Raw genomic sequence first — 15,310 nt, 5'->3', positions numbered from 1 at the left:
GTGGTGGGTCAGGCGGCCTCACCACTCCCACACTGGGTCCTGTGTTCCTTGTCTTTTTTTTTTTCTTTCTTTTTTTTTCTTAAGAGGCTTATTCTCAGTTACATTTTCGGGTTTGTGTTGTTTTCGTGGTAATTTACAACGTCTATTATTCTTGGATGTTATTTAAATGAGGAGCCGAGAGGAACAAGGTCGCATATGCCATTTTTTAAAGGGAGATAATCAAGCCTAAAGTTAGAGAAATGGCATTCAGTGAAGAATAGGAAATTCAAAGGGTTTGTACCAATGTCTGGCTTAGACATCCATTTATTTTTTTTGGTGAGTCTCATAGATTTCTGCACGCGCGTTCCTGCACTTTTATCAACATGAATGAAAAAAAAAAAACTCATACTGTAACCCTCAGTAAAAGATAAAACATTGTGTTTATCATAAATTTGTGGTTAATATTGAATGCAATACAGACTAAAGATACCTGCACTAAATGGGATTTTCGATCATAATGCTTCATTCACAAGGCCTTACATCCACCCTCCTCAGATAAAGGAAGGATGGGGGAAGACAGTGCTACACTAGTGTCATTTATGGGTGTGGTGGCGTTTGCGACCCGCTCCTCAATTCTTTTTGTATCGCTTTAATATCGACACAGTTCCCAACAATAATATACAGGAGGATGATAAGGTGCATTGTACAGAATCAGTCGCTGAGACAGAGATGTTACGAAATTTCCGAAGTCACTGAATGGCTCTTTGCCTCATGCTGCTCTGCCGCACCTTCCCACACTTCACCTCACGCCTGGCATCCACCTCGTGACACCCAGGCACCTCACCTCACCTCACCTCCTGACACCCAAGCACCTCACCTCACCTGGTACCCACCTCATGACACCTAGGCACCTCACCTTACCTCACCCCGCTTGGCACCCACCTCGTGATACCCAGGCATCTCACCTCACGTCACCTCTCCTGGCACCCACCTCGTGACACCCAGGCACCTTACCTCACCTCACCTCGCTTGGCACCCACCTCGTGACACCCAGGCACCTCACCTCACCTCACCTTGCTTGGCACCCATCTCGTGACACCCAGGCACCTCATCTCACCTCGCTTGGCACCCACCTCGTGACACCCAGGCACCTCATGTCACCTCGCCTCACCTGGCACCCCACCTCGTGACACCCAGGCACCTCACCTCACCTCACATGGCATCCACCACACGGGCACCCAGGCACCTCATCTCACCTCACCTCACCTCACTTGGCACCCACCTGGCGGATAACCACTTCACCTCTCCCCGCATGTCCATAACTTACCACATTAACGTTTGCTTACCACCCAGTGAGCAGGCACCTTCCTTCATTATGGCCAGCCTGAATGAACCGGGAAACAAATTTACTCTGGTCTCACAATTTGTTATTTAGGTAGAGGCTAAGGAATAAATTGAACTGATATAATAAAAGGTATGTAGCTTTGTGGCATTGCTGTATATCTAAGAAATTTAAGTATTATGAGAAGCGTCCGGATTATTGGTTTACATATAATGGGAAACCATTTGATCAATATCGTTACTGGTTTCAATTAATATGTCTGAAGAATAAACACAACTCGAAGGGAGGGGAAAATGTTGTCTCTACGTTTCCATCTTTATTCCCGCTTTACAAATTCATCCATCTTTATTCCCGCTTTACAAATTCATCCATCTTTATTCCCGCTTTACAAATTCATCCATCTTTATTCCCGCTTTACAAATTCATCCATCTTTATTCCCGCTTTACAAATTCATCCATCTTTATTCCCGCTTTACAAATTCATCCATCTTTATTCCCGCTTTACAAATTCATCCATCTTTATTCCCGCTTTACAAATTCATCCATCTTTATACCCGCTTTACAAATTCATCCATGCTAGTACAATACCCGTAGAAGCCGCCCAGTATTTGCCCTTCCCAGAACCATCAAACCAGTCTCACATATTCCCATCGCCTTCCCAACCCTTACCACACTAAAAGCTTCCGTGAGACACACATACACACACACACACACACACACACACACGCACTGGCAGGGACCCGACGTTGGATTTTAGCATGTCCCCCATAAACCCTGCCCCATGTCTTCTTAACCCACAGCAAATTTCCCAGCCACGTCATATAGATTCCCCCGAGAGCATAACTTACCCGAAGGCATTAAGCAAGCGGCCCGACACTCGAATCTGGCCGAGAAACTGATTGACTCTGAGTTTTATCGGTGGTGGTCGGACTTCCTGTGTGACTGTGAGGGCGTGCCAAACGAGGCGGATTTATTAACGTGGAGGGTAAGTGAGGGGTGAGGCGTGTGGGTGGGAGACTGCCTGACTGATGAAGCTGAGGGAGAAATGAGGGGAGGTGAGGGGAGGGGAGGGGAGAAGAGGTGAGATGCGGAGAGGAAGGCGAATGAGAAGGGAGGGGAGGAAGCAGGAGAGCAGAAAACGAGAGGGGACAGACGGGGAGAGGAGTAGAGGAGAAAAGAGAAAAGACGAGAAGAAAAGACAGGAGCGGGGAGGAGGGTTGAGGAGAGGAGGTAAGGGGCAAGGGGAGCTGAAGAGAGGGAAAGAGAGAAGAGAAAGGGAAGGGAGACATGGAGAGGGGTGAGGAGAGAAGGGGAAAGGAAGGAAATGAAAGGTGGGAGAGAGAGAGAGAGAGAGAGAGAGAGAGAGAGAGAGAGAGAGAGAGAGAGAGAGAGAGAGAGAGAGATACGACATTGTGCTCTCATGTGTGACGAGGAAGGAACGAGGAAGAGAGAGGAATCATGATTAAAGAAAATGAATCCTTTCAGTATGACGACATTTTATCTTTTTCCTACATATCCAGAGGGACGGCCACAGTGTGTCCCTTACTGTGTCACTCACTCACTCACTCACTCACTGAATCCCTGTACCGTTGTGAATGATGAGGTCCAGCCTTTTGGAGGTGTTTTGAAGGGTTGGGACATACATACATATACACATACATACAAACATGCAACATAAATTCTTAAACAGAGAGAGAGAGAGAGGGAGACAATAACCGTAATTTTGTCACTGAGGGGCAGGACAGAGCACAGAACAACTAACTTTACCTGGCCGGCCCGTGAGGCAGAAGGGAATCTTTAGGTGCTTAACCGGTAAACAATTATTTCTCTTCCCGGACGATTCTGCAGGGATGGGTGCGACTATTAAAGGTGTCCGTTGTCTTGTCATTGTATTATTGCTACCGTCATATAATTCTAGTCAGATCTAGGAACATATATCGCACTGAAAGGGTCAGAAGTGTTTTTCATGAACCCTTTTATTTTGATGATGTCTCAAATTTGTTCCTGCTGTTAATAGATTATTTTATTTAGCTCACAGGACACTAGACTCACACCACACCACACCACAACACACAACACCACACCACACCACACCACACCACATCACATCCACACCACACCACACCACATCACATCCACACCACACCACACCACACCCATACCTCTCCATACCCACACCCCACCACACCCACACCTCACCATACCCACCTCATCACACCCACATCTCACCGTATTCACACCACACCTCACCACACGCACACTTCTTCCCCTCACACCACACCATCTCTGTAGCACACCATCACCTCACTTCATACACCTTTACTTCTCTTCCCCAAACACCACACCAGCACACCACCCACACCACACAACCACTATACCTTACCACCCTCATCCCACACGATTCCCACAAATCATCACCCCCACACCAAACTACTCACACAGTATACCACACCACATTTCACCACCACCACACCCATCTCACCACCACCACCACCACACCACATCTCACCACCACCACACCACATCACATCATCAGACTGCAACACATTATCTCCTGGTAACACCACATCCCTTTATCAAACACTGTCACTCCACACCATACCACACACCATGTCACATTCACACAATGCTGCTCCGCGCCAAACCACACCACATCAAGCCATACTACATCACACCACACCCACACTACATCATATCACATCACACCATACCTACACTAACCACACCACATTACATCATCCACTGCCACACTACACTTCATCTCACCCACCCCTCTCACCCCACGTCACACTCTACCACACATCATACCACTTCATACCACCCCCACAACACACCGCATCCACACCTCATTATGCCACAGTAAACCACACCACACCTTACGCTATGCTTCTCTACACCACCCTCACACATCATTCCACACCACACCCACACTCACCACACCACAACACACACCAAACACTCCATAACACATCACACCTCACCACCCCATATCTTACCACACCACTTTCACACTACATCACACCTCACCACCCCATATCTCACCACACCACTCTCACACTACATCACACCATTCTTACACTACACAACACCACACCATACCATCCTCATGCTACGCCACACCACACCGCACCCTAACCTTTCCACACAACACCACATGCAGCAGAACTCCACACCTCTCTCATACCACATTAGGCTCCCCCACCCCCACACTTCACCACGTAACCCCACACCATCCCCAAATTTCACTACTCGTACACCATATCATCCCCACAGTACATCACACACACTCACGCCTCACCATTTACACGCCACACCACCTCCACCACCACCACACCTTATACAATATTTCACTATACCCTACAACCCTGGTACTAGTCCACACCGTACCTCACACAGACTTGATCAACCGAAGAACATCGTGCACCATACCCACACCACACCATAGCACACCACACCACACGCATACCATATCACACCGCACCGTCCTTACTTAACATCACCCCATACCACCCCATCCAGACACCACACCACCCAGACATCATTCACATCGCATCACACTCACCACGCCCCCCCCCCAGCACCACAGCACCCACACCTCACCACCCGACACCAACACGAAACCTACACCATACCATACCACACCACACCACACCACACCATCAAGGTCCTTCATGTCCAGCACCACGCTACCACACACCTCACCACACCACACCAGCACGACACCCAGACCTCACCACCCCTACACCACACCGCCCCCCTACCACACCACCATTACATCACATCACCCACACATCACTTCCACACCATTTCACACCCTATATCCACACGCTCGCACCAGACAATACCACACCACACCCGCACCACACTACCACCACACCACTCCACCCCACACCATACTGCACCATACCTCATCATTCATGCACCACTCCACACCATATCACACCCACACCACAGCACACCCACACCTCACCAAACCCATATCTCACCACTCCCACCACATCATGCCACACCACTCCGCACACACCATATGCTAACCTAACCGAACCGTCCACACACTCATCACACCACACCACCCCCACAATACATCACCCCTACAACCCACACCACACCATGCCATACCACACTACTCTACATCACAGCACACAGCACTATTCCCACACTACATCATCCCCACACACCATACTTCATCACACCACACCACACCACTATACTTCATCACACCACACCACACCACACCACACAGCCCCTCACTGCATCACCCCACACACCACATCACACCTCACAACACACACCTCTACACCACATTTTATCTCATCAGCACCTCACCACTCCCACACCGCACTTACGCCTCACCGAAGTACAACATTCCACACCAGACCGCACTACACCACTCCACCTCCACACCACATGCACCCTACCACACCGCAATACACCACAACACCCCCACACGTCACTCACACCACACGATCAAGTACACCAAGGATAACTGAGGGAAATATTTGGTTTACTGTGCTTCATTGTTGCTTTATCTCACGTATGAATAATAATACAAAACAAAAAAACAAAAAAAAAACAGAGGAGTGGACGGATTCTGTACAAACGCAATAGTTAACATTTTTACATATCCCTTGGGATCGCTGTCTGTCGTGTCATTCCATCTGATGTCAGGCGATGGTACTGACTTCAGGACAGCGTGACATCCTAACCAAACCTTTCACTTCTAGGATGTCTTTTTTTCAACCATTTTCTCCCGGTTAAAAGCAGACGATATCATTTAATTTTAGAGGTACACAGTTCACTCTGATAACGTATATTTGCTTTTTATTTTTCCTTCTAACAAACGATTTTTTTCATTTTTGGAGAACCACCTGTTAGTAAAAGAGTTAAAAAATGATTACCTCAAACCCCTTCAGTACCAAGAGTTACAAATACGTCTGGAAAATAACAGGATTAGAATGAAAATGACGTCCTGTGGCTGAAGGGAATAAGGCGGTGGTTCAAGATACACGGCAATAACATTCATCCATAATAATTCAAACGAGATGCAGTAACGCCAGTAAAGACAGAGCGTAGAGTAAAATTAATAGTTCTTTTATACAGCTTCGAAATCCTTTAAAAACATTGATATCCTGCTGAAATAACCAATATAAAATGCTTACAAATAGAAATATACAAAACGAATCACTCACAGACTGGTTCAGAGCAATAACACTGAAACATAGGTACTGAAAATGATGCTTGAACTGCCACTGATTTACACACGCAAAAAAAAAAAAAAGGAGGGGGGGAGGAACTATTGCCCATTCCAGAACAGAATCACCCTCGGTCATGACTCACACCCTTTAACATCTTTCCATACTCCCTCACCCTAACTCCATCATTATAACTGTAGTCCATTTCAAGCTACAATTATGGTTACAGATGATGCAAACAGAAGGAAGAAGTACAGGAAAGTATGGAAGGATGTAGTATATGGCTGACTGTTATTCTAATTTGGAGTGGACTCAAGTAAGCCACTGTTGGCAGCAAAAGCCCTGACACCTATCTTCTTTTTACAGTTCTAACATCAGTCTCGCTAATCCAAAACAACCTGCACTGGTGACACTGATCTGTGGCCAAATAAAATCATCAGTGTCGGGTCCTGCAGATTAATGAGAGTGACATCCAAAGAGCATAGAGAAAACAGAACGACAGGATTTTGGCTGCCGATAGAACATTATAACGAAACGACGCATTGAATTACGTGTACAGTGTGTGTTGTGAGGCAGTAAACTTTAGAGGCTGGAATCTCGTGCAGTAAAAAAAGGTCCCCAGGTTTTTTCCCTCACCAGTTTTATCTACCTATTGCATTGTAGTATTCCCTTGTATGCTGAGACTAAATTTGACATCAGAAAGACGAGAAGGTCAGTGTGTAATGTGGAAAATATGTCACTAAGGAAGAGATGCTACGGAGCCTCGAAGTGAACAAGAATAAGGAAAATAGCAGTGTTGGACTCTACTGCACTGTATGTGGGTGTTTTCTTAAGCTGAAAGGGAGAAGGTATATACTGTACTGTAAATCTGTCCATTTCTTAAGGTCTTTGTTAGTGCTGTTGTGCGAATCAAAGTTAGCCTGCATACACGATGACAGAGTTTCAAAGCAGCGAGGCAGAGATACGAAACACACAGTACCCGCATCACAAGTTTCACAAATGACTGGCAAAAACTAGGGGCTTACTGACATCTTTGCCCGATCAGGTTTAGCCCCTTGACGCAAGTGACTTTATTCTTCATGTTTGGAAGTACCACACGATTTTATTTAACTCAGGAAGGGTTGTTAGTAGTGCAAGAGTTGTTTTGACAATATATTCTAAAATTCAGTTCGAAAAGTCTCTCCCAGGCTTAATAAAATCGTCAGATGGCAGCAAGAATAGTTATAAAATGCATCACCTGCCTAAAAGTGAAAAAAAAAAAGAAGACCGTGAGTACACTGAATTTACGTAAGTGGTATTAGTGATATTTTTATTATGTTTCTTTTCTCATGACGATTTTATTCAACTTAGGACAGACCTGTAATAATGAAGGAGTCAGTGAAGGCCATATCTAACTCCTCCAGCTCGAAAAATTTATCTCAAGGTGAATTTAATCGTCAGGATGTTGTTATGTGATCTGCCTGAAGAAGCTGACGTAAACAGAGGAATGAGTATACTGTATGTAGCTTAGAGGTGCTGTTGCTGCTGCTCCTGGTGGTGAAGGAAAAAAAAACGTCGTGTGACTGAAGGATTAAAACGACGCTGAGGTACTATACAGGGTAGTTCGTTCACTTTAACTTGGTAGAGATTTTCGTTTTTTTGCAGCTTATTTCCCCAAGCTCAGTGGCATAAGACAATACATCTTTTTATCATTTTTTCGTGACTAGCAACATATTCTACTGTCAGTCGCTTGTTACAGCTCAACATTCATGCTGAAGAGACGGCAATTATAGGCCAAGTTAAAGTAACGAGAGTATACTGTAGATAAGCCTTAATAGTATGATCGATGGTGTGGCCGTGGCTGACGATAGAGGTGCCTGATGAGGCCACACCCGGCCCGGCCTCCTGCGTTGCCTGTCCTCTTGCTGTCCTCGTTGTTGCCCCTGCCGAGATCGTCCGTGCCCTCGTGCACGACTATGGCCTTGCCGCCGATGTACGTCTTGGAGCTAGGGTCGAGGGAGATCTGAGGAAGTCGTCATAAAGGAACTTAATTATTTTTGACGATGAACAAAGTCTCCATACATGACAACTTGAATATTTTAAAGTATGGTACTTCATCACAGACCTTTTGTGATATGCATTTTTCTGCTTCATATTGACTCCAGTTAGATTGCTTTAATTATCTGGTCACATATCATTTTGCTTCTCGTATTTTTCTTCTTTAACAAACTACTTTGATTATGAAGTTTATATATACATATATATATATATATATATATATATATATATATATATATATATATATATGTATTTTATATATATATATATCATCATCAGCCGTTTGAGTATCCACTGCAGGACCGGCCTATCGCGACCGAAGTCGGGACGATACAGCCAATGTCTGGTAGAGATTGTATGTAGGGTGAGAAGTGCTTGTAAGTGTAATTGTTGTGTTGGAGTGGCTTTGGATGTGTGTGTAGTCTGTGAACTAAGTGTAATCGGCCTGTGTAAGCCGACTGGGTGCAAGCATACTTTACAGTAAGCGACACTGGTTCAACCACAGCACCCCATGTGTCCGCCAATGCAGTACGTGGCCGGGTGAACACTCCCAAAGTTTACAGTATTACCTTGGCGGGGCACGAATCCTGGTTCACCCGTGTTCGAAACGCACGCTCTACCACTGTACCACAGAAGCTCCATATATATATATATATATATATATATATATATATATATATATATATATATATATATGTAAGCAATGTAATACACAGTGGCGAACCTGAGGGGGGGCCCCCAAAAGCCTTAAAAATTTATACGCTTGTTATTAATATTTAAAAATATATATATATATATTTATTATCCCGACAATCCCGGCTGAGATATTAGATAAGTTTTGAGAATGAGGGGGCTAGGTTCTTTGCGGTGCCCCCCCTCCAGGAGGGGGGCACCGCAAAGAACCTAGCCCCCCGTGCCCCCAAATCTCTAGGTACGCCCCTGGTAATACACAACTTAAGAACAAGAGAGTCTATAAATACTGCACCTTGCTGTCCACGATGTACACGTGGGTATAGCCGTACTGGTCCGTCAAGACGTTGCCCAGATCACCAGCGTGTCTGTCTGCATCTGTGGGGCTGCCGTGGTTCTTCTGTGGAGTCACATTAGGAAGGGTGAATGGAGGCGTAGGCACATAGGCAGAGGAGTTGGTATTTTTGCATTGCGGTCACCTCGAATTGTTAAGAAAATAAGTCTGAATCATTTTCTTGCACAATTCTATGAACTTTCTTCTACAACATTGGTATAGCAAATTACGAACGAGTAAGACATTTTGTGCTTTATGTCTGTGGGAGGGATTTGTTTATATTTCGTCCACTGGAAGCCACATGATTTTGCTTCTCGGTGACGCATTACGTTCAGAAGGGTGATGTGCTTTTGTTTGGCGATGGTGATTTACGCTCAGAAAGATGTGCTCTTGTTTCGCAGTGATGCATTATGGTCAGAGAGACGATGTGCTTTTGTTTTGCAGAGGTGTATTTTTTTCCCACTGTCATCAGATTTCTCTTCCCTGGCAGCCTGTTGGTGATTCAGGTTTTGTTTTACCCAATCATAACCTCAGAAATGTGCGTTTCCCCGGTTACAAATATGAAAGTCAGTCTCCAGGTGGTCTCATGGTGTGCTGGCCATTATTTTGAATTTTATTTAATATCGCCATCCTTATAAATGCGCAACGTTGGGTCTGGTTAGTACTTGGATGGGTGACCGCCTGGGAACACCAGATGCTGTTGGCATCCCTACGTGTCAAGTGGGGTTGGTGGAGGATTAGTGCCCCTCCCTGTAAAACAATTAACTCTAAGCCCTTGACCACCCCGTTTGGGATACATGGCGTCTGGCAATGGATGGATGGATGGATGGATTATAAATGCGCTAAGTGGTCTGAAGGATGCCATGGTTAGGTCTGAGGGATGCCAAGGTTAGATCTGAGGGATGCCAAGGTTAGATCTGAGGGATGCCAAAGTTAGATTAAAAGGATGCCGAGTTTGGTCTGAAGGATGCCGAGGTTAGGTATGAAGGATGCTATGGTTTGGTCTGAAGGATGCCGAGGTTAAATATGTAGGATGCCGAGGTTAGGTATGAAGCATGCTATGGTTTGGTCTGCAGGATACCATGGTTAGGCTGAAAGGATGCCGAGGGTAGATCTGAAGGATGTCAAGGATAGGTTTGATGGATGACGAGGTTAGGTCTAGGGGATGCCAAGGTTAGGGTTGAAGGATGTTCAACATAGGTCTGAAGGAGGTTGCTGTCACAGGTAGGTTAAATATGGCTAAATTCGACTTAGGCAAGATTTACAATTACTTCTGATGATTTGCCAGATTAGAGGAAAAGAAGCTAAGTTAGGGTCTGAGAAGATATAATCTTTTTAATGTTTGTGAGCGATTTCTACCTTGAAAATAATGATACAGTTGTCTGTACGGTAAGAGGCTAATACTTGGAAAATTTGTAAAGAAGGGGGCTTGATATACAGAAATTTCTTATTGGGATGAGTTGTAATACACGGCTTACCTGAGCCTGAATTACTATCCATATCAGGCAAGCTGTGGCAAATTCAGGTATTCATTTCATTAAGCTGAATGTGATTAAATGTGTTATGTGTCCTTTTGCTCCCACCTCATGAAGATTAAACTTTTAGGCAGGAGACAGTGTTCAGACAGACATACCACGCTGGAATTTAGATGGAGGAGGGAGGGTGATGAGCGAGGGAGTGACATGAGGAGAGTGATGGGCGAAGGAGAGGTGAGAGAGGGAGAGAGAGAAGGAGGAAAAATGATGAGGGAGAGAGAAAGAAAACGAGGAAGGATGACGAGGGATGATGAAGAGGAGGGAGGCGGCAAGGGTAGAGGGTGGGGGAAAGAGTGTGGAGGGAGGAGAGCAGAGGTGGGGGGGTATAATGACCGAGGATGATGATATGGGTGAGGGAGGGTGGAAGGCAAAGTGATGATAACCGTACATCAGCCTAATGACCTGATATCAGCACACCCAAGCCGAGGACAGCCAACGTCACCCATCACATTTTCCCGCTCTCCATCTCGCCTCCAGCTGACATCAATTTACAGCGGCATAAACCAGCGCTAACTGACTACACCCCTCCACTGATGAAATACGCTACATATATTACACACGACCCCTCCCTTTCCCGCTCACCCCTCGCCTACCCATCACCACTCGTTCCTCATATAGCTGTACCATACCCTCACCTTCCATCCTCTACCCTTCCTTTCCCTTCCCTTCCCTTCCCTACCCTTCCCTTCTCTTCCCTTCCCTTGGTTCCCCATATAGATGTATCCTAATTCACTTCCCATCCCTTGGTCCCTCATATTCCTGAACCCTTCCCTTTCCTTCCCTTGACCCTCATATATCTGCAGCTGTCTCACATCTACCTCACCCATCCCCAGACCTAGTTCACACATCCCCACACCTACCTCTCTCCCTCCCTCATCAACCTCCCTTCCTCTCCCACATCTCTCTCTCCCTCTCTCCTTCCCTCTTCCTCACCCACAAATCTACTGCTCCCCTCCCTCTCTCCCACTTCACTCCCTTTCCTCTCCCTCCCCTTACCCTCTCCTCTCGACCCGCCCTGGCCTCAACCTCCTTCGTATGTTGAGCAGCAAAAACTGGATCTCATAGTGAAAGGCACGACGAGAGAGAGAGAGAGAGAGATTCCCTAAACTGAATAAAATCGTCTTTCATTTAATTAAATTGAATAAAATAAATATCTTTAGATTAGGTGTTAATATCGTCATAGTTGGTATCAGGTGCAGACAAAAAAAAAAATATTAGGCAAGTTATGTAAAATAAATCGCTGAGGATGAGATGTTCCGAAGTCTCCAAAACGACCAATAATATGATTCACTGTAAAAAAAAAAAAAAATCTTACATTTCCTGCGTGAGGGCTTAGGCGAGCTTGCACAAGAGCAGGCGTGGTAACAGGCACACTTGAGTAAACACACACACTGGCAGTCACACGCACGAGCTCACGTATACTTACACTCCCGTGCCGCTCTCTCTCTCTCTCTCTCTCTCTCTCTCTCTCTCTCTCTCTCTCTCTCACACACACACACACACACACACACACACGTGTGTATATATATATATATATATATATATATATATATATATACACACACACACACACGTGCGTGTGTGTGTGTGTGTGTGTGTGTGTGTGTGTGTGTGTGTGTGTGTGTGTGTGTGTGTGTGTGAACCTCATACTGTCTTGTTCACACTTACATCATAGTCATTGATCACATATAGAGAAGTGGTAGACTGTTCCAGTGGACGCGGCTTCGAATCCCATATGGGGCATGGAACAGCTTGAAGGATTTGAATTTCGTTACAGTGGATTTTACTGATCTACCAAAGACCTGCCGACATGTAAAAACACCCTCATAATACCATTACACCGGTCCTGTATTAGACAGCCCTTGCATGTATTCAATATGGACAGTGGTTGTTAGCGCCGAAATTGTGACATGTGGAGGTGGAGGGTGCGTGGGAGGACTGCTGGGCCTCAGGGAACGGACTGTTACGCCTATGCCCAGAGTGGTGCACATGAAGTAAAGCTACTCTTATACAGTACATTCACAAATAACATTCATAAACACAGGTACACATATGTCTGCACACACATGTACACCCTCACCATTACATAGCATCACAGCCCAGTCATGCACATTCACACGGCCTGGTGGGACAGGGAGGTGCTACTCTGTGAACTCATTGTTGGTGGGGGGAGGGGGTCCAGGTCTACACTGCCGGTAATTCTAGTCACCTGGTACGAGATAAATGATGACACTGAGGTGTTATGTGCTGAGTAAAACGACAAGGAAGACGTGCTACAAAATCTCCTAAGTCACGTACAATATAATCCTATTTTTCTATTATTATCAGGTGAGGTGCTGTACAGACACGAATAAACACATACCTGACTGTATAACAAAGAAACAAAGGCTGAGGGCCTGCAAAATTTGTTCCTTTAAAGAGGAAAACCTGACCCAAAGGAAACCAAAGTCAAGATCGATTCGCCATTTTCGAGATCCCTGAACACATGGCGTTTAAAAGTCCGAGACTTGAGCAGTGGAACAGAAAAACAAAGAGAAAGACATTTCCACAGTTGAGTAACCGTGTACCTGAAAGCCTGAGAATATGTGCATACATACATACAGTACATACGCACACACACACACACACACACACACACACACACACACACACACACACACACACACACACACACACATTATATACTGTATATATATTTATATAGATAGATAGATAGATAGATAGACATGTGTGTGTGTGTGTGTGTGTGTGTGTGTGTGTGTGTGTGTGTTTTCAATGAGACACTCGTATGTGATAAAAGCTGCACAAACGGACGAAACTTTGCGTTATAAGTGGAAGAAGGGAGAGTGTAGCCTTTGTGAGCGAGGCGGAAAGAGGGGAGAAGAGGAAGACCGAGGATGAGGTGAAAGGACGAGGTAGATGTATATGAATAAAGGTGGTGTGTGATGGAGGGAGGGCAGCGTGATGACTGGGAAGAGGGTGGGAGGGAGGCTGTTTGTTAACCCCCTCTAGGCTTAAAGTTTCTGGCTATAGATAGATAGATGGATAGACAGATAGATGGGATAGATGGATGGATAGATAAAACTGGTGATTATATTAAACAGAGTGTAGTGTGGGACAGATAGATAGATTGATAGATAGACAGGCAGATAGATAGATAAAACGTTGGTGAATCTTAGTGTAATCTGTGATGGATGGATAGATGCATAAACTTTGGTGAATATGTTGGTGTCATGAAGATAGATGGATAGATAGACAGATAGATAGATAAACAGATAAAAGACTATATCAGAGCGTGGTGTGGGATAGTTAGATAGACTGATAGATAGATAAGCTTTAGAGGCCACGATAGACAAAGTGTAGTTTGGGACAGATAGATGAATGGACCAGATAGATTGACAGATAGATAAAAACTTGGAGATATCATCAAAGTGTATTGTGGGATAGATAGATAGATAGATAGATAGACTGACAGATAGATAGATAGATATAAAACTATGGGAAATATATCAAAGTATAGTGTGGGATAGATAGACAGAAGTAGATATTAATCTTTGGAGACTATATCAAATAGAGTGTAGTGTGCGATAGATAGACATACAGATAGATAGATTGATAGATAGATAGATAAAGCTTTGGAGACGAACAAAGTGAAGTGTGATGCCTTATGCTCACCCCAAATAGATAGACAGATAGATAGACAGATAGATAAAGTGTAGTGTGGTATGCCTTATGCTAACGCCGAATAGATAGATAGAAAGATGGATAGGAAGATAGACAGATAGACAGATAGATGTAAAGAGATAGATAGATAGACAGGTAGATATAAAACTTTTGACACTATATAAAAGTGTAGTGTGGGATAGATAGAGCGATGGATAGACAGATAGACAGAAAGATAGATAGATAAACTGTTAGATAGAAAAATAGATAGATAGATAAATAGATAAAACTTCGTCGACTCCTGCTCACCCCGAATGGATTAAAGTGACCTCCTGCCGCCACACACTTCTCGCTGAGGTCACCCTTCTCGTGTACGTGGAATCCATGGAAGCCGGGTTTAAGGCCGTGGATCTGACCTGCGGGGGAAGGAGAGGCTGAGTGGTGTACTGGTGTAGTGGTGTGCTGGTGTAGGGTGTGGTGGTACAGTGGTGTGGTGGTGTAGGGTGTGGTGGTACAGTGGTGTGGTGGTATGGTGGTG

General features: G+C 45.0%; 2 protein-coding genes across 2 annotated transcripts in view; one reads left to right on the top strand and one right to left on the bottom strand.

Moving 5' to 3' along the window:
• Window positions 1-15,310, top strand: part of galene (potassium two pore domain channel subfamily K member galene) — a 120,194-nt gene that overhangs the window by 25,611 nt on the left and 79,273 nt on the right. The gene's annotated exons all lie outside the window — the stretch shown is intronic.
• LOC145417882 (uncharacterized) overlaps window positions 8,072-15,310 on the bottom strand; it is a 32,585-nt gene continuing 25,346 nt past the window's right edge. The window contains exons 4-6 of the mRNA XM_080286498.1: window positions 15,082-15,188; window positions 9,536-9,640; window positions 8,072-8,515 (exon numbers count right to left, since the gene is read on the bottom strand). Coding sequence (XP_080142624.1) covers window positions 8,324-8,515; window positions 9,536-9,640; window positions 15,082-15,188 — 404 coding nt within the window. The 3' untranslated portion in view covers window positions 8,072-8,323. The remainder of the gene's footprint in view (window positions 8,516-9,535; window positions 9,641-15,081; window positions 15,189-15,310) is intronic.

Source organism: Coenobita brevimanus, chromosome 111 (assembly GCF_032717465.1).
Source record: "Coenobita brevimanus isolate Jiangsu-jjx chromosome 111, ASM3271746v2, whole genome shotgun sequence".
NCBI classification, from domain to species: Eukaryota; Metazoa; Arthropoda; class Malacostraca; order Decapoda; family Coenobitidae; genus Coenobita; species Coenobita brevimanus.
Note: the sequence above shows the minus strand (reverse complement) of the source record. Positions and strands in the feature narration are given on the sequence as shown.